Source organism: Myxocyprinus asiaticus, chromosome 16, assembly GCF_019703515.2.
Source record: "Myxocyprinus asiaticus isolate MX2 ecotype Aquarium Trade chromosome 16, UBuf_Myxa_2, whole genome shotgun sequence".
NCBI lineage: Eukaryota > Metazoa > Chordata > Actinopteri > Cypriniformes > Catostomidae > Myxocyprinus > Myxocyprinus asiaticus.
Genome location: NC_059359.1, coordinates 30,141,182 through 30,162,000, shown reverse-complemented (window position 1 = coordinate 30,162,000; position 20,819 = coordinate 30,141,182). Strand labels below are relative to the sequence as shown.

Below are 20,819 nucleotides of genomic sequence, written 5' to 3'. Positions count from 1 at the left end.
ATTTGTTTAAGTAGACTGTATTTGTCTATTGCTAGTTGAAGATCAGATATATTTATATGAGCAATTATGTATGAGAAAATATACAGTATATAAGCAATAATTAGCAGGATTCCATTGTAAATTACAGTAAAGGGCTAACTTAATGTCCGGCACATGTATTCAATACAACAGTTAAACAAATAAACTTTGGAATCAAATCATTAAATATCACAGCAAGGCGCACAACATGATCAAAGTGAATTCTCTTAAAAATATTTGTACTTAAAGGAGATTTATTATGTATTATCCATCTTAAAAAAAGTAAGGTTATAATCCTGTATTTTTCATTGTAATTTCCTTTGATTCAGAGAGCTCTCAAAGCCTTTCACCTCCTACCGTGACAGACCCTCCAGTGCGTCTGCTATGCAGCGTCCTGTAGGACAACTCCTATTAGTGGAGCTGTCCACCAGCACTGTGGTGCTGAAACCTTAATGCAAGATCGCCTTTCTCTTTCTTTCTTTATTTTCTTTCTTTCTCTTCTTTCTCTTTTTTCTTTCTTTTTTCTCTTTCTTTCTTTCTCATTCATCCATCATTCTTTTTCTTTTTCGTTTGTTTTTTTTCTTTTCTTTTTCGTTCTTTCACTTCTTCATTTGTTCTTTCTTTCTCTTTCATTCATTTATTTATTCATCCATTTGTTCATTATTTGTTTGTTCTATTTCTTTCTTACTTGTTTATTCATTTGTTCTATTTCTTTCTCTTCTTTATTTCTTTTTTCTCCTTCATTCATTTATTCTTTCTTTCTATATCTAACTTTAATTTGTCCTTTCGTTCATTTATTCGTTGAAACTTTGCTAGAACTTTCTCTCAAATTAATTGTGTCCTAATTTGACTATTTCTTAACAAAATAATCTTTTTTTTTACTCTCCTTCTCTCTTACACAAGTTCTCTCTCTTCTCTCTTATCACATTCTGCTTTCCTTCTTGTCTTAGTGACCTAAATGGTACTTGAAAAGATAATGGATTTTCCTTTTTTTCCCAGTCCCATCTCCTTTATCCTTCTTTCGACTTGACCTGCAGTGACTCTCTGGGAGAAATACAACCCAGGAGAGGTCGATATTTTGTACAGTCTGGGGCAACGGCAACTACCTTACACCATGAAAGATCTCAAATATGCATAAAAGTGCAACTCCTATCTACTCAAATGGGAAAAGATAGAAATCCAAAAATGGTTGGTCAAGATTATGATCAAAGAGCATATTTCAAATCAGCAGTAAAATCTGACAACACTGGAATCACAAGTTGTGCTTATATCACACTAAAAAAAGCAATTTATCAGGATGGTCCAGCTAATACACATGCGCATTCTGAAGCTGACGGACAGTTGATTTCTGTTTCTCAAAGGTGATTAGCTCTTTTATCTGTAAGGCAGGACTTCCTTTTCTACATCCGCCATATTGGGTGTTCCAATTTCTCCCATTCATTTTAATACAAGTGCTCTGTCTTAGTGCAGGAAAGGGGTTTCCACAACAGGGACATTTACATAAAACAGTCACTATGAGCTAGACATGTCCTTGTACCAGATAACGCTGAGAAAATACAAGATACAGTAAGCCACTAAGAGTAAGCTAAAAGTGATGTGCGTAATTCCTTTGATGTTAAAATACTTTCTCCCAATCCTAGCTTAATATGTATGAAGTATCAACAACAACGCTGTATCACTCAACACCAGGTACCCAGAGGAATATGACAAGCCTGCAGTCTAACGGCACAGAAGTAGTAAATAAATAGTATTTTTTATAAAGCAAGAGCAATATAGGTAACTTGATGAAATAACAGCCTTGCTGACACACAACCAAGATGTGTGTCTTTATGCACTCTTATAAGCAGAAGAGAGTTGAGCTGAACTGTTTGAGTAGACAGGCGTGTTCTTGTGATGTTGTTATATTGACAAATGGCTCCATTAGTTGAGGATGTCTTTGTGTGGTGGTTATGTTTACTCACTGTCTCCTCTGTGCGGTCTGCACTGACATATGTCACTTTGAACTGCTTCACATCTAAGTCCAGCACCTCCCAGCTCACTTGCAGACTAAAGGAGGTTTCATCATCCACCCGCAAGTTAGTCACTCCTAGTCGAACAACTAGAAGAGAGAGTTCACATCAGTCCCATTTTATCTATCTATCTATCTATCTATCTATCCATCCATCCATCCACACATCCATCCAATCTTTCTTCCTTCCTTCTTTCAAATAACAGTAGGATGAAGTAAAATTCATCTCACTTGCTGTGGTGAAGGTGAGGGTGGTTGGAATTATTGTGGTCCAGCCCACTGCAAAAACACAAAAACAACAACCACAGTTGTTATTGAAGTCTGAGTAGATACTGTATGATTGTCATACAGTAGATGCTTACAATACCCAAACCGTGAGCATACAAACCATCTCATTATCTTTTTATGAAGCAGTGAGAATGACATTGTGAATTCTTACAAAAATTATGAGAAAATGAAATTGTTAAACAACATTATTTAATCTCTTACGTGTTTTCTCAAGCAAGATCACAGCAATGCTCTCTGTCTCCTCTTTATAGATGGCCGTTAGTGATACCTTATAGTCCATGAGAGGAGAGAGGTTATGGATCACATACGAGTCCACAGCTCCATTCAGCAGCATCTATATAACACACAAATATAAATGAAAAATGTACATCCTCCATGCGTCAAATGCAAGTAAAAAAATTAACTTTATTAGCACCATGGCATAAGTTAAATTGTATGAATGACAGCTTATCTCCTATATGATGCTGCAAGTCACACAATGACCTGTGCTGTTAGTCTCTAATATGAAAGTGTAAAAACTCTAAACAATTCAATTATAATAGGGACAAAACTTTTCAATAAAAATAAAGTAAAATAAATTTCCACAAGGAATATGGCCAGTACTTTTTCCCAATTCCAACGTGATCTAGTGGGAAATTTTCGTGTTGGTTCCAATCTGTATGCCTCCAATGTCTGCCCTATTGGGATACATTTTTAAAACGTGCCACCATGCAGCGAATGTTCATGCCCTCACTGTGCACTTGACATCACATTCCTTCTTTCAGATAGCAGGCTACATTTGCATATAAGTGAAATGAGTAACCATTACATTGTATCCGGTATAAATGTTGGTGGTACAGTAGCTGAAATCTGCAGCTATAGGGTGCCAGCAATGAGGATATCCATTATAAAGCACACCTGCTATACGTTGAATTACAAGAGTGCTTTAAATCTCAGTCAGCTCTGGGCCGTCCCAGCAAACGCATCTGAGTCAGTGTGTGTTTCTGGGCTGACTCCACTGTTCTGGGACACAGAGCCCCAGCCACATTCCTGTCTGCCTTGCAGCATGTTATTATTTTCTGCTCTGGTGGCTCTCAGTAAACATATCGACCTGTGGTGCTATCTATAAAGAACAGCTGCACTGACTCTTGGCCAGTAATAAAAACTTTCTCCGTCACACACACAAACACACTTGTGTCCCTGGTCATGCATGGCTTTGACAGGACGCGCTCAGTATGTTGGTGTGTTTGTGAGTGCTACTAATATAGAGTAGCTATTGGCCCCAGGCCCCAGGTAAAGAAAAGATATTGGAGTGACTAATAAATCATTTTCAAGGACCTTATAAAAACCACATTTCACTTTCTCTTCAAAAAACATACAGCATAGACATTTTGTGGAACTAAAACCTGGTAAGAGAAGTGTAGAAAAGCACTGTAATATACAATGAAGAAACATTGAAAACTCTGATACACTCAGAACATGTTTGTTAGTGTATATTTATATATATTTTATATTTATGCATTTGGCAGATGCTTTTATCCAAAGCGACTTACAGTGCAGTTATTACAGGGACAATCCCCCCAGAGCAACCTGGAGTAAAGTGCCTTGCTCAAGAACACAATGGTGGTGAATGTGAGCTACATTCTTGTTTAACAACACTAAATGTTCTTGCCAGTTAAAAAAGATAATTTTTGTTATGAAAAGAAACTGCAAAAAGGACAGAAAAGTTTTATTATAATTATAGCACTAGACAAAAAATAAAGAAAAATAGCTTCAGAAGTTTTTGTTGGTTCAAGGTTTTTTAATTCTAATATAACAATTTGTGCTGTTGTGCTTTACTCTGTAAATCTGGACTCCTTTATGACCAATCACAGATTTTTGTTTTCGACTTACAAATGTTGCATATTTTTTAAGCAGCTTTGTATAAAAACATCAGCTAAATGCAAACAACACACCCAAAACCCACCTCACTACATTCAAACATCAAAATTTCAATAGAACAATCATGTAAATAAAAACTCCTCTTAAGATGAGATGAGATCTACATGAAATCTGTTTGCCCTAGCTAACAGTTATACTAAATGTCTGACCTCTTTCTTGTCTCCTCCTCCAGTTGGTGACCAGGCCAGCTTGTAGAGCACCACATCTCGGGCAGGGTGTGACCATTTCACCCGGAAACTCTTTGAGGTGACCTCAGTAGACATCAGGTTGAATGGGGGTGGCACGAGCTCTGAGTGAGACAGGATGAAACAGCTGAGTAAACTAAGACTCTTTGCATAAGAGGAACAGTTTGAGAAACCTGTTTGGAAATAATCCATTTGTTGCCACTAGAGGCCCAGCAATTACACACTGCAGCTTTAAATGCTACTGAATATCATATGCAGTAAATGCTAAACTACAATATGTTTGCTTTATTGCAAAAATTATATTATATTTTAAAGACTCTTAAAAAAAAAAATATTTAATGTATTATTTGATCCCTTTAAGCTTTTAAAACAAAATACAAATTATGTTAAGAAGCATTTAATTAATTGATTTATTGAATGAATCCCTGAATGTTCTCACCACTTCACAGACACAGGCATAACAATTAGTTTGAAATACAAATGAATGTCCTATAAATTTACATTGCTTTATCTGATTACTATAATTACAATGTCAGGACACACACAGGCCTATAGAGCCCCTTAAAGTAGGACAGTTCAGGAAATTTTTTCTGCAATAGATTTGGCGTGCCCTCGCAATAATTTTGCGTTCCCTCGCAATAAATTTATAATGGTTTTACTATGGTAACCATATTTTAACCTTGATATACATAGTAATAGTAATAGTAACCATAGTAATAATACAGGAAAATTAAAACTATGTGTAACGTTGGTGTCTGGAGTGGAAGAGGAAGAGAGGAAATGCAGGAGTAGAATCATTCGATCTTTTAATTACAATTGCTGGAGTGGAACAAACGCTGGAGTAGAACAAACACCGGGGTAGAACAAACTATAAAGCTTAACATCACAAATTAACAACACAACGTAACACTTCAAGGACTGACAAATGAATGAACAAAACTATAGGGTATTTCAACACAAGGAGCTAAATGAGGGAATGGAATACAGGTGCGGATGATGAAGAACAGATGGAAGTGATGAGGGCAGTGAAACTTGGAAGATGTAGATGTAGGAAAACTTCAAAATAAGAGTCCTTGAAGAACGTGAGGGAGACAGACTGTGACATTAACCCCCCCCCCCCCCCCCCCTTTAAAGGGCGACTCCTGGTACCCAAAGATGGATGAGGAGGGTAGGGTGACGCAGAAGTTGAAGAAGGATCCAAGGAGGATGATCCGGGGCCTGGGGGGCGTCTTGAGGGCTGGGAATGGATCTGGAGGCCTGGGAGGCCGCCACAGGGCAAGGACTGGGTCAGGAGGCCTAGGAGGCGGCCACAGGGCAAGAATACCATGGTATTTGTAGTAAAACCATAGTAACCACAAGAACAACCATGGTTAAATAGCTAGTATACTGTATTAAAACCATGGTTTCCACCCAAAAAAAAAAAAATACATTGTTACTTAACTTTTCATAGTTACTAAAATATTACTATAGTAAAACCATGATTTTCACCAAAAACTATGGTTACTACAGTCTACAATATTACTAATGGTATATTATATTACTAATAAACTATGGTATTTGTATAGTTAATCCATAATAACCCAAATTATGATTTTTATTACCAGAGTTTTCGTTTTCCTGTATTATCACTATGGTTTCACAACAAATATCATGGTTAAAATATGGTTATAAAATATGCAGTAAAACCATGGTAAATGTATTGTGAGGGAATGCAAAACTATTGCAAGGGCACTGAAAATGTATTGTGAGGGAACACAAACTATCGGAGGGAACGCAAAATTATTGTGAGGGCACACAAAACTATTTCAGAAAAAAAAACCATTTCTGCCCTGTCCTCTTAGGGGCTCTGTACTGACCAATGAAACTAAGGAAAAAAGCAGATCTATTCTAGGTTCCAGCAGCCAATGAATAATCAATGAATGTAGCAGATGGAGAAAGTCCCTAGAAAGAAATGTTTAATCCAGGACGGAGAAAGTGTCCATTCCAGTCTGGTTTGAGGGCAAAGGAATAGAAATGCATTCCAACTTGGGAGTAAATTGCAGACTCGGTGTGCAGTGAAAATTGTAGTTGTTCACTTGGAGGTGGAAAATACAGCACAAAAATATGCACATACATGTACATGTGAAATCAGCACTTCTGTGAGTATATTAAATTTGTTTTTGTCCATGCTCATGAGTGAATACCAATGAGCCCTGTCTCTTCTGAACTTAAAAATATAATTTGCATAAATCCACACACACTACCTAGGACATAAGGAGACATTCATGCAATGGAAAAACAGAATTCCTAAAGCACATTCAATTAATTCATTTTAACCTTCACGTTCTGATTGGGGTCTCATTTTAATAGCTTGAAAAACATAATTAACATTGAAGAATTAGGTTAATACACCAGAACTTATAGTGAACTTTATACGGATTTCTGGTAGTCCAAACATAAAAACACTCAAGCCAATCTCAACAGAACATGAGGGTTAAGCAGTAGTCATTGGCAGAGATTAAATTATCTCACTTGTAGTGAATCCTCCGCTGAGCGCCTCTGATTGGCCGGCGTCATAAAGAGCAAAAACAGCAACCGTATACTCTGTCAAGGGTGACAAGTTCTTCAGGTACACATTGGTGACTGGACCCAACTCCACCTAAAGCAGACCACAGAACAATAATGCATGCTGCAATTAGCTACACTGAATTAATTATAGAACAAGAGTGTAAATTATTGTGTTAATTAATACTGATTAGGAATGGAACAATTTGTAATTACGGCTATAAATATTGAAGTTAACACAGTCTCGTACAAAATCTGATGGCTAAGTGGGTGTCAGAGCTTGTACAAAATGTGAGTGTATCTAAGTGCATGTTTGTTTAACAGAGAGAAACAAATGCATGTCATGTCTTGTAGGTTCTGCTCCGGTGGTCACCTCATTGGTCTGGACACCATCTGTCTTGACATACATGACTCGGTAGCCCTTAACCTTACTCGACACTGCGTCCCAGTGGAGTTGGACAGAGCTGTGGTCAACTTCAGTGACCCGCAGATTACGTGGAGGCCTCAGGGACACTGGAGGAAATTATGGACAAATAGTCAATTAAACAGTCTCAATCGAGAGACAAAAGATGCTTCTGTCATTCCTTCATAGTGTCCAAAGCAATATTTTGTCATGACAGTGGTCTTGGGCTTCCTACCAAGGGGTCAAGGTTTGGCTGGTTAGCATGGGTCAGTTAGTCCCTGCTGGTAGATGTTGTAACTAGAGCTGTCAGAATTAACGCATTAATGCATGCGATTAATTCGAAAAGTTTAACACATAAATTTTTCTTAATCTCGCATTTACTGTTAATAGAACAAAAACCAGCATAAAAACTGATTAAAAGGGCGGAACCTTTGTAATGTGACTGCCTGGAGTCATTACACTGACACACACTTCACAACACAAACACACACAGCAGTGATTCAGTGTCAGTGATAAAGTGATGGGGAAAGGACCTCTTAACACTATTTGATATACAAATCAAGCCCAGATGGGACTTGTGATAGAAATCAAGTATTTTTCAGCCTATGTAAGGTGCATTTTAATTTTCACAGAAGCACGTCAAGTCTTAACTATCACCAAAACGCAGAATGAAACGTTTTTGTCTGCAAGCATTTTTCATGTGGAGTTTAAAGTAGCGCTTGACGCTGGCGTTGACGCCTTTACGCAAATCATGAATACGGCTTCACGACTGCTGTAACAAAGTGGATTGTCACAGTCTGCTGGCTGATTAATATTGTGGAGGAAGTGAATTTAAGAGATGCCCATTGCAGTGAAAATACAACCTATGGGGAGACTAGTTCTTTCAATTAGTCAAACTCCAACTTAGTAAAACATTTATTGTTACTTGAACTGGTGCTATTTTAGTGCATTTCTATCTTTATACTGTGGAAGGCCTATAAGGCCTAATATTAATAAAGCATTATAATGTTACATATTGTTTTCTTTCCTAAGATGAAAATAAATAAATGCATTTTGACAGGCAAAGAAGTATACAGTATATAGTGTCAAATTTCAGCACTTTCCTAGAGGGGCCTGGGTAGCTCAGTGGTAAAATACGCTGGCTACCATCCCTGGAGTTCGCTAGTTCGCTAGTTCGAATCCCAGGGCATGCTGAGTGACTCCAGCCAGGCTTCCTAAGCAACCAAATTGGCCCAGTTGCTAGGGAGGGTAGAGTCACATGGGGTAACTTCCTCGTGGTCGCTATAATATGGTTGGATCTCGGTGGGGCATGTGGTGAGTTGAGCATGGATGCCATGGTGGATGGCATGAAGCCTCCACATGCACTATGTCTCCATGGCAAGTGCATGCTCAACAAGCCATGTGATAAGATGCATGGGTTGGCAGTCTCAGACACAGAGGCAACTGGGATTCATCCTTTGCCACCCAAATTGAGGCAAATCACTATGCAACCACAAGGACTTAAAAGCACATTGGGAATTGTGCATTCCAAATTAGGGAGAAAAGGGGAAAAAAAAATAACAATTCTGCACTTTCCAAAACTGCAATTAATAGCAATTAACTACAAAAATCTTTTTTGATTAATCATGACTACAAATTTTAATCGACTGACACCACTAGTTATAACCACACCATTGTGGGGGCAAAAAACTCTATTGATGGCTATATAAAGTAGATGTGTTTCAACCCAAAGCTATTGTATGGCTTCAGAAGGCTTGGTATATAGTACTGTATGGACTACTTGGACTACTTGCATGGAAAAGAGTAACCAGTATGTTCTTTTTTAAATTTTTCCTTTTGTGTTTCATGGAAGAAAGAAAGTCGAACGGGTATGGAACAACATGAGGGTGTGTAAATAATGACATTTTTATTCTTGGGTGAACTCTTTATTTCCTATAACTCTTTTTTTTTCCAGTAAAAAGATGCTGTGATTGTATTTAAAGTTGAATGCTCACTGGTGGCCTCTTGAGCAGTAGCTGGGTCACTGGCCTCCTCTCCAAACATGGCATAGACCGTAACGGAGTACTCCGTATTAGGAATCAAACCCTTCAGCTCCACATTATTGACTGTCTCATCCACTTTCAGCTGCAACATAAAAACAACAGCAACACTTCAGAGCAGCGGAAAGGCTGCTGAAACACAGATGAGAGTGTAGCCGAGGGAACTCAAATGTGATGAATGGTATTCTTCTTCTATGGGTCCCATGAAAAGAGTGTGACACATCATGATAGTGTGGGATTGATGTTCACACGAACACAAGACGATCTGTCTCACCTCTCTTTCACCTACAGTGTCACTGCTCAGTGGAGCGTAAAGGATCATGTATCCAGAAGCCCCTTCTGCGTCCTTCCAGCGAGCTTTAATGCTGTTGTCATTCACATCGTACAGTTCAAGATCCCTCACTGTGGGTAGAGCCACTGAGATACACACAAACACACAAATCAGTTTTTCAGAGTTTCAGAAGAGAGCTTAAAGGGATAGTTCATAGAAAAATTTAAATTCTTTGTTCCAAAAATGTTGTTCCAAACCCGCATGACTTTTATTCATCGGATATATGTTAGAAAAAAATATTTGAGATTGAGAGCCTCAACATTAATTTTTATTACATCTTCTTTTTTTCTCCATAAAACGAAAGTGAATGGTGACTGAGGCCATCATTTTGCTTTACATCTGTTTTTGTGTTTCCGTAAAAGAAACAAAGCCATGCGGTTTTGGAACAACATGAGGCTGAATAAATGATGACAGATTTTTCATTTTGGGGTGAACTATCCCTAACAATGTGACCATCTGTGCTTCCGTCAAGAATCTGAGATTTCAATTATATGAAAACTTGTATATAAAAGCCACATTAATTGCATAGCATACATGTATGTCTTATTTGTGTCTATTTTTTCCTAATAAAGACAAAGCTGATATTAAACGAGATATAACTGAGTAAAATATTCCTCTGGGTTGAGTGTGTGTTTTAAATAACTAGATGTTTGTGTGTGTGTGTGTGTGTGTGTGTGTGTATTTGTGCAGATTAGATGAAGTGTGTTCTGAGTTAGAATCTGGTGGCATCAGAGGTGAATTTGACAAGAGTGTGAGAGAAACAGGAAAGCTTCTGGAACGAGCACACACGTATAGTCTTTCCCGACAAAATACTATCTTCTCTTTGTATAACTCATCAAATTTAAACAACCGCAAACCAAAGGCTTTTGGAAAAAATTTTATCAAGCACAAAATTTCTGTTAAAATTGCTCAAATAGTGTCTTGCTGAGTTGGCTGACAAGCATCTGTAATAAAATTGTGCCCACAAGAAGTATATTTATAAGAAGGTAGTGATAGAATTTCACAGTAAAACAGCTTTCAGCGTAATAATATAGGCATGTGCTTTGTGGGTAATTACACTTCTGCAGTGAAATCGTGTTGAGAGTGAAATGTGCTTTGAGAAGTTCTTAAGTCATTTAGGCTGTGTAAAGTTTCTGAGGACTCACATGTGATCTCGTTGCCTCTTAGTGCGTCACTTGCTGAGTTGTGGAATACAGCAAACACAGCTATCTCGTACTCAGTCAGAGAGTTCAAATTTTGCAGGAGGACTGAATTCTCTGTGCCACCCACAACAATCTGTGCATCGAGACAACAGCAGTTTGTGATATTTATCACAGCAGAGAAACCTCAACAGTGTTAAATAATTACTGACAAGTGAAGTGCATAATATTTATAGTTTTGTGCTAAAAGCCATCACAAATAAAAACTGAAAAAGATATAAAGAGATAAAAGAGGAGTTTAAAGGAATATTCTGGGTTCAAAGCAAGTTAAGCTCAATCAACAGCATTTGTGGCATAGGGCTCTATTTTTGTGAGTGCACAAAGCACAGCGCAACGCGCTACGACCGTGCGAAACGTCTTATCCAATTTTCATGAGAGCGCTAATTCTAAGTGCAATTTTCGTGCCAGTGCAAAGCACAAATGGGCATGGGTGGGAGTGTTTCCGCTACTGTGGGTGCAGGCGCACAAACTGTGGGTGTATTATATGTAAATGAAGGTGCATAAAGCGCAGTTTGCTTTTTTCCTAAGAATTTGGTCGTTGCACTAAGACGTTTCAATACCACCTCTTAACTCAGCGCAACGTCCAAATTCAGTTCCTGCGTTTGCAGTTTGGAGATTTCACCAGCAGGTAGTAATAAAGTTGATGTCCAAATTCTGAAAGTACAGAACATCAAATAATGTCCTGACAATCCCTGTTGAAGCCGTTTGTTGAAACAGAAAAATTATGAGATTTGTGTTACATTTTCTAGAGGTCATGGTTTATTTTTCAATTATTATTATTATTTTTATTATGTTTAAGTCACTGTAAAAGGGGCCGGTGGAAGAAGGAGAGAGTAACATGTTTGGTTTAGTATGATTTGTTTTTTACCACTTCGTTATTTTGATTATATTTTTGTTTCATTTGAAGTGTAATTTGAATTTAGAAATATTTTTAGTTTAATTTTTTCGTGTTTCAATAAATAAAATTTTCAAAATCAATGTTGACCGGTATAAGTGAAGTGAGTGCCGATACAAGCACTGTTAATACTAGCCATGCTTTGTCTGTCAGTAGATGAAAATGATTAATAATACTTAAATTCTCTGTAATTTAACAGAGCCTACATCCATATCATGAACCACATTTTCCATCTGTATAAAAGGAATATGTCCCATTTAACAAGGACACACAAAATAATGTAAATCCATATTTTTATTCTTCCAATTCTTTGCATACAGTCCATTTACACAACCAACTTCTTATGAATGTACTGTCTTCATTTATATTGCTGATGCTTGACAGGGAATGGACTGTATAATAGGACGGAGACAGTGCCGCAGAAGAACCTCCACTGACCCGATAAGCGCCTTGTGCAGCAATTTCGCCAAACCCACTTGCGCCTAGAATTAGCCCACACTTGCACGAAAATACCAACACTTCATTGCCATGCCCATTGGATTTGCGCTTATGACTTAAGGCACAGCGTTGTGTGTACTGCTTGCATGCTTAAAATAGGGCCCATAATGTTGATTAGCACAATAATTTATTTTGACTTGCCCCTCCTTTTCTTTAAAAAAAGCAAAAATCTGGGTTACAGTGAGGCATTTACAATGGAAGTAAATGGGGCCAATCCGTAAATATTAAAATACTCACTGTTTCAAAAGTACAACCTACAAAACATAAACAATATACATGTTAACATGATTTTAGTGTGATAAAATCACTTACTAACCTTTTCTGAGTAAAGTTATAGCCAATTTTACACCTTCATTGCCATGATGATGTAATGTCAACAAACCCTAAAATGACTGTAAAAATTATGATTTAAACAGCTCAAATAATACACAAGTTTTAACAGAAGAATTAATGTGCTAATTAAAGTGCTTTTATAAAATTGTAAGCTTCATATATCTGCCTTCAAATACTTTAAACAAAAAAATGGCCACATTCACTTCCATTGTAAGTGCCTCACTGTAACCTCGATTTTTGCTTTTTTTAATAAAAGGAGGGACAAAATTACTTTTATATCAACATTATGACATTATTAATTTTTGCAATTATCTCTTTGTGTTCTGCATGAGATAGAAAGTCATTAAGGTTTAAAATGACATAATGGTGAGTGAATTATGACAGAATTTGTGTAAACTATTCTTTCAGAAAATTTTTTTTTGACTATTAAGTGGAAGGTTAAGGTTTAAGGGATACACAAAGATTTTAGCACTGCTAAATAACTGGGCACAACCCTTTTAAAAGCTATGAGAAGGGCTCTGACTGGTCACCTCTTCCCGCAGGTTTTCTCTGGTTGGATGGTAAACCACGCGATATCTTTCCACATTGCCAGGCGCATGAGTCCAGGACACACGGAAACTGTGCGCAGTCACTTCAGAAATGACCAAGTCCTGAGGTGGGAATGCTATCTCTTCAGCAAAAGAATCACCTGGCAATGAGAAAATCATGAGGCTTTAGATCCTCCTGCCAAACTAACTAGTATTTCATCACATTAACGCATTTGGCAGACACTTTAATTAGAAGTAGCTCGCAGCGCATTCATGTTTTTACGTTTTATCAGTATGAGCGTTCCTTGGGAATCAAGCCCATGGCAAACCTGGCATGGCTAGTGCCATGCTCTCCAGGAACAGCTGTAGCTTAATAGGCACATTCAACACATTGGATATCTTAGAAAAAGTTTAGGTGATTAACCGATTTAATTGAAACAGCAGGTTAAAGCACTCACGTTTGATTTCTTTGTCCTGATGCTCCACTCCATCACACACAGTCCTGGTCAGACCGTCCACTATAGTGCTCATGATACTGAAGTCAGCCACATTAAAAACGTGTGTGTCGTCCGGTTCAGAGGCAATAGCTTTTAACTCATTCTCATCAGCGTTCTTTACACCTACGCACAACCACACATACACAGGTCAAAGTAAACACATTTCAGTGATAAAATGTATACATCTTAAATTACCATTGAAATGATGTACACCAACTTTGTGCCAGTGCTGAGGATGTTTATTTAACATTGGCTGGCTGTGTAAATTGAATGTCACTGCAAGTGTGGGCTACAAGTTTAGTTGAACCTAACTGTGTAAAACACCAGTTAGAGTTTTCTTTACAAAAATTGAAATGTCAGTTACTTAATTTATGTATTGTTTTATTCATCTATTTATTTTGAAACCAGTTGGACCAGATTGTTGGAAAAGCAGCCAGGTAGTGTGCAATATATTTGGGAACTCCTTCAAGACTGTTGGACTATTGGACTGCTGTAATCTTATATGGAAGAACTGTTTTATACAAAGATGCATGAGGTGTCCTTTAATACCAATGGCAAATACTTCGACTCCAGCTTCTCTCAGGATCTGAGCAGGTGGGATGACGTCATCCTGGGATTTGCCATCAGTTATCAGGATTCCAATTTTGGGAACATTTATACGAGCCCCAGACTCAGGTTTGAAGCTATTCTCCAGGATGTAGGTGAGAGCTAGACCTAGACAGACCAAAATATTAAATGAGTGTCCCAAAAGTGTGGTCAACCCTTGTAGCACAGTGTCACATTAAAAAATATATATATCACAAACACTAAATATCAATGTAGGATTTGTACATTAATTAGCAACAGACATAATTTTTGACTGATATTTTTCTACTTTAAGGGATAGTTCACCCAGAAATGAAAATTCAGCCATTGTTTACTCACCCCTGTGTTCTTATAACCCCATATGACTTTCTTTCATTTTCTTAAAACAAAGGGAGAAATTTTGAAAAAAATGTGTGCTCAGTGATGTCATACAAAGGCAGTTACTTCTTGACTACCTCTTCAAGCTTTATAAAGGATGCAAAAGTATAATTCAGAACTCCAATAAATTATAGTATGTGACTCATGCCTTATTCTGAAGACATATGATAAAGTTTGGTGAGAAACAAAACAAAATCTCATGTATTATTAAGTGAAATTCTTGACCGACCGTTGATCTCCTGTGCTTGTCCATGAGAGCGCACGAGAGCAACAGTTACACTGCACCCTTTCGCAAGATTGGCCTTCAAGTGAGAAACCGCTTGGTTTCACTTCAACCGGACCACCAGCGAAATTAACAACAGAAAACAAACCACAGCTGCATACAAACCAGAGAAGAGAACTTACGAAACAAGTCTGAAGAGTTTGAAGTTGATGAATAGATGCATTTCTATGCCCAGCCTTATTTGTTTGAATCTGAGTACTCGGCAGAGAGATTGAGGAGGCTGAAGGCAGCTACAGTCACATCATGTCCTAACCTGACACCAAATGACATGCGATATAAGGTATGTTTTCCATGTTAATCAGAGTTTTTGTCCTAACCAGCCACAACAAGCGATGGAACATTCTATAGATCGCTTGGTTTCTCTTGAGGCATCGCGCCATGCAGCCCCGTCTGCTGTGAACTGGCTAAAATCTTTCTCATAATAGTATATTGAAGCCAGAATCTCACTTGCCAGCTAAAAACAACTTGATTTTGGCTGAGGGTGTCACACTTACCAACTTTTTTGTTGAGGTCTCGCTCTCTTCAGGTGGAGGTCTGTCACAAATACACACCGATTCAGAATGGAGAAGACGGGACACATACCAGCGCCCTTCGCCTGTCTCTCCAGTTCATCCAGTTCACTTTCGGTAAGCAAAACATCCAAAAGCCCAAAACACTGTGGTCTCCTGTACTCTTTGTCTGACTGTAGCTTTTTAGTGTGTATGTGTGGCTGCATCAGCCTTTTCCATCTCTCTGTTTGATTTCTGAGTACTCCGTTTCAAAAAATAAGGCTGGGCATAAAAATGCATCTATTCATCGACTTCAAACTCTTTAGACATGTTTTGTAAGTTCTGTTCTCTGGTTTGTATGCAGCTGTGTTGTGTTTTCTGTTGTTTATATTGCTGGTGGTCCAGTTGAAGCAAAACAAAGCGGTTTCTCGCTTAAACGCCCCATCTCATGAGCAGGGGCAGCGTAACTGCTGCTCTTGTGCACTCTCATGAGCGCACACAGAACAGCAATGGTCGGTGAGCATTTTAACTAAATAATACATGAGATTTCGGTTTGTTTCTCTACATACCTTATCATATGCCTTCAGAACAAGGCACAAGTCACATACAAAAATGTATTAAACTTATGAATTATACTTTTGCATCCTTTATAAAGTTTGAAGAGGTGGTAACCATAAACTGCCATTGTATGTCATCACTGAGCACAATTTGTTTTTCAAAATTTCTCCCTTTATGTTAAGAAAACAAAAAGAAAGTCATATGGGGTTATAACAACACCCTTTAATCAGTTAACGATTCTTCAATATCAGGTCCATGTATAAGTGAAGGTATATAAAGAACAGCACTCATACACGGCATACACCACTGGACATTCAATAGCTAATAACAGTATTCACAAGTAAAAAAACTTGCTTATTTAATGTATTAATACATTGCATAAATTGCTCAACTTTTATGTAACAGCCATTTCTCAAGAGAGAAATGTGTAGCAACCCGAAAACAAAAATGAAAATAAATTTGCAACAATTTAGATTGCAAAACAACTTTGCATAAATGTAATGGCATAACTAATAAGAATAGCCATTGTTTTATTGTTATAATTTGTATTATTTAAATATTCATTATGCAAGTTATGTTTTTAGTTGTTAATCAAATTAATACAATTAATTAATAATACATTATTAAAAATTAAAATATTAGATGCTTAAACAACAAAATAATCATTGTCCTTATTGGTCTTAAAAATTATATTGGTCAATGATGGAACTAGTTGTCAGTACTTTCACAAGGCACTGTTAATCAAATTTTCTTATGGAAAAACACTAGAAAAATGGCACATTACCTGTGAGAGTGTTGCCTCCTTTGTATGGCAGGTTTTTTACAGCATCTAACACTGCATCTTTTGTGCTAAAGCCATTCAAGTGCCATTCAATCCTCGGATCTCCACTGTACTGGGCTAGACCTGAAAACACAGAGCATTCAGCATGCAGACATTCAGGAAACCCATTGACACATGCTTTGTGCTTTATAAAACAGATCTACACTAAAAACATAGTCTTCTAAATCAATAATTGAACCTCTTTTGCCTCTTTTTTAGGTCACAACAGTGATTAAATTATTACAAATGAATAAGAAAGTATTCATGTAGCCCACCGATCCGGGTTTTGTCTATTCCCACATCAAAGGCATTGACTAGGTTTTCCAGGAACATGCGAACCAGACGGAAATTGATTCTTCCAATACTCCAAGAGCCATCGACCAGGATGACAATATCTGCAATGGCGTGACTTGTGCAGACAAATTGTTCCGCTGGATAATTATGAGACATACAGAGAAAGAGACAGAAAGAAAGAGAGTGAGTCCTCTCACATGCTTGCCTATAGATTGAAACACTGTCATTTGTAAAAACAAACACAACACTCATATTATGAAGTACACAGCAGTCATTGAATGTGGGTACAGTTTTATTGAAACACTTTGTCATTGCACAAAGTGTCATCACAGGACAGGAAAGAACACATTTGATTTATAAGCTCAGTGGTAACAATCAACAAAAACAAACTTTACTCATTCAGTTTTAACAGCTATGCAGGGAGACCAGCTCTGAGGTCCACACTGAGCCAACTGATGGCATCCTGAACTCTAACAAATCATGTGTGTGTTTATGTTTCTGTGTGTGACGGTAACTCCTGGCAATGATAAGTACTACTATGCAACACACGCACACACACATGGAGTAAAATGATGAAGTGTCAGGACAGACAGTAAATCTGAGGAGTGCAGGACCACAGAGCTTAGCACTGCATCATGGGAGGCTGTTTTGTTCCTCCCTCAGTCATTTATTTCCTGGCAGAACTGGCAATCATGCCCCTATAACTTGGTGCACGTCTTTATTCTCAGTCTTCTCCATAAATCCATTAGTGTTCAGATATTTGGCAGCATATGCAGAACATGGACATCATCCAATCTCAACTAGTAATGGACATGAATAAAGAGAAATCCACTGATGGCAGCATTATTTTTTCCAGCTGAAAAGACCAGCATGAATTTTTTTCTTAAAACTCTTAAACTGGTCAAAAATGACCTGAACATAACAGGAAGGTCAAGAAACCTGGTAAGGATGCCAGCAAACCAGCATACCATGCTAGGGCCCTGAATTAAAATAACACTGCACATGGTGGTCTTTTCAACAGGGTTTTTGGAGGAGTACACAATGGAGGCTCTTAATGTGTGACTAATGAAATATTTCCACAAGTATTAAAAAATGGGGTTTACATAGTAATAGAAAGATACCAAAAAAAAGCACATTTTGGCAGCCAAATTTATTGGGCATGTCTGTTGAATCAGATTAGTTTCTTTGACTACAAGGAAACAATTCGGCTCCATCTTCTTGGGCAAAACACTCAAACCCCCATTCAGTTGCTGCAAGTTTTGTTTAATTAACTCCTGTGCTTCTTAATTCCTCTCTATCTATTTATGTGAGTGAACAGCGGAGTAGTTCGATCTACGCCATTACACAAAGAGTGGCTTGTCAAGACGTCAGTACATTCTGCTTTTATCAGTGAGTCACTGAGATCCTCAGTGTCAGTGATCAGCGTGAGCTCCTCTATCAGAGAGCACGAGGCTGATTGTATTCTGAGATCCAGAGGTAAGGATACATCAGACCTATCAGTGATCCAACAACATCGATTCATTAATCCCTAAGAGCCCCCTATGCTTATCTACTAAGCAACAGACTCGTCATTGCTGCCTTGAAAAACCTAGAAAAAGGTCATGCAATTGCAATATGATGCCATGGACATAGATATAGATGCTTGCTGCAATGCAGCTGCTGTGGATTGCAGCCATTGGGCTGCATGAGCTTTTGGCTGATTGCGGGACGTCCTCTGGGAGCTTAATCACACATATGCTAGAGGAAGAGAAGAAGAGACAAGCAAATGAGATTAGCACGACACAGACAATGCAATCAACTCTTCTGCGTCCCTTATGAATGCAAAATCAAAGGAGACGCGTTATGATAAATGCACTATTCTGCAAATATATGCAGAGCCTCATTTATTATGCCGTTTCCGGCTCTAATATCATCACTTGCATGTGTCCCAGTGTTAATACTGTTAATGAAAACTAAAATGAAAACTAACTGAAAAAGATTTTCTTGAACTTAAACAAAAATAAAAACCATTAAAATCATAATTGGAAACATTGAAACTAAACTAAAACACATTTCAAACTCCAAACTGGACTGAACAAACTACTTTTATTTTATAAAATGTGAAAATATTAACCTGCCTTCGTTAAACATGAAAATGCCACTCGATAGTGATAACAAGAAGGCCCTATAAGAAATGTTATGGCATTAAACATATTTAAATATAAATTAATGCATTAACTTTGGCAGCCCTAAAATACTCAAACTAGCGCTGTCAGTCAATAAACATTTTTTTATAGCGATTAAATCGCATAATTTTTTTGTAGATAATCGTGATTAATCTGAGATTTTGAAAGTGCTGAAATTTGACACTATACTTCTTTTCCTGTCAAAATGCATTTATTTAATTCTTAGGAAAGAAAAGAAAAGAAAACAATATGTAACAATATAGTGCTTTATTAACATTTTCCAAACAAATCCTTCCACAGTATAAAGATAGAAATGCACTAAAATACACTACCGGTCAAAAGTTTTGAAACACATTCTTTATTATTATTTTTTTTCTTCACATTTTAGAATAATAGTAAAGTCATCAAAACTATGGAATAACATAAATGGAACTATGGGAATTATGTTGTGACTAAACAAAATCCAAAATAAATCAAAACTGTGTTATATTTTAGCATCTTCAAAGTAGTCACCCTTCGCCTAGAATTTGCAGACATGTACTCTTGACTTTTTCTCAACCAACTTCTTGAGGTATCACCCTGGGATGCTTTTAAAACAGTACTGAAGGAGTTCCCATTTGCATTGGGCATTAAATCTCTTAAACTCTAATCCTCCACAATATTAATCAGCCAGTAGACTGTGTCCATCCACTTTCCTACATCATGAATCATAAAACCCGCGATTATGATTCATGTCAGGACGTCTGCATCAGCGTCAAGCGCCACTTTGAACTCCACATGAAAAGTGCTTGCAGACGAAAACGTCTCATTCTGCGTTTTGGTGATAGTTAAGACTTGACGCGCTTCTATGGTAATTAAAATGTGTTTAAATAGGCTGAAAAATACTTGATTTCTATCAATTTCTTTCTTGTTTTGTACATAGCGTTAAGAGGTCCTCTCTCCATCATTTGATCACTGACACGGAAGCGCTGTCGTGTGTGTGTCCGTCAGTGTGATGACTCCGGACGGACACATTGCAAAGGTTCCGCCCTTCCAACAAGTGTTTAACAAGTGTTTATGCTGGTTTATGCTGTAGTAACGGTAAATGCGTTAATCGTGATTAAAAAAAATTAACGCTTTAAACATTTTTAATTAAAAGCATGCGTTAACGTGTTAATTCTGACAGCTCTAGCTAAAATAAAACAACACTGAACTAAAACTAAACTAACATTCAAAGTAAAAACTAATGAAAACTAAACTAAATTGAATCTAAAATATAAATAAATAAAACAAAGTCAAAACTATAAAACCCTGATGTGCCCCAGTGTCTCCAGACACTATGAAACAATCACTATAGGTGAGACTGGGCAGGCACTGTCACATTTATTGTTCTCATTTAACGCGTATTAAGATTAACTACTGGATGGACATATTTCCTGTTCACTCTCAGAACCCTCCTGTCACAAATTTGTCAGTTATCTTCAGTCTCTTGCTGCTGGGGTGTCTAGACTACTAATGTGAGGGAAGGAGAATTATTGCTTTTTGTTTGAGGCCTTGAATAATGAGTGGGTTTTTAGTAAGCAT

General features: G+C 37.5%; 1 protein-coding gene across 1 annotated transcript in view; it reads right to left on the bottom strand.

Moving 5' to 3' along the window:
* LOC127453571 (collagen alpha-1(XIV) chain-like) overlaps nucleotides 1-20,819 on the bottom strand; it is a 191,407-nt gene that overhangs the window by 117,760 nt on the left and 52,828 nt on the right. The window contains exons 7-20 of the mRNA XM_051720027.1: nucleotides 17,073-17,228; nucleotides 16,762-16,881; nucleotides 14,235-14,399; nucleotides 13,647-13,808; nucleotides 13,192-13,349; nucleotides 10,882-11,011; nucleotides 9,680-9,822; nucleotides 9,361-9,490; nucleotides 7,337-7,476; nucleotides 6,931-7,057; nucleotides 4,384-4,523; nucleotides 2,516-2,648; nucleotides 2,258-2,305; nucleotides 1,980-2,116 (exon numbers count right to left, since the gene is read on the bottom strand). Coding sequence (XP_051575987.1) covers nucleotides 1,980-2,116; nucleotides 2,258-2,305; nucleotides 2,516-2,648; nucleotides 4,384-4,523; nucleotides 6,931-7,057; nucleotides 7,337-7,476; nucleotides 9,361-9,490; nucleotides 9,680-9,822; nucleotides 10,882-11,011; nucleotides 13,192-13,349; nucleotides 13,647-13,808; nucleotides 14,235-14,399; nucleotides 16,762-16,881; nucleotides 17,073-17,228 — 1,889 coding nt within the window. The remainder of the gene's footprint in view (nucleotides 1-1,979; nucleotides 2,117-2,257; nucleotides 2,306-2,515; nucleotides 2,649-4,383; nucleotides 4,524-6,930; nucleotides 7,058-7,336; nucleotides 7,477-9,360; nucleotides 9,491-9,679; nucleotides 9,823-10,881; nucleotides 11,012-13,191; nucleotides 13,350-13,646; nucleotides 13,809-14,234; nucleotides 14,400-16,761; nucleotides 16,882-17,072; nucleotides 17,229-20,819) is intronic.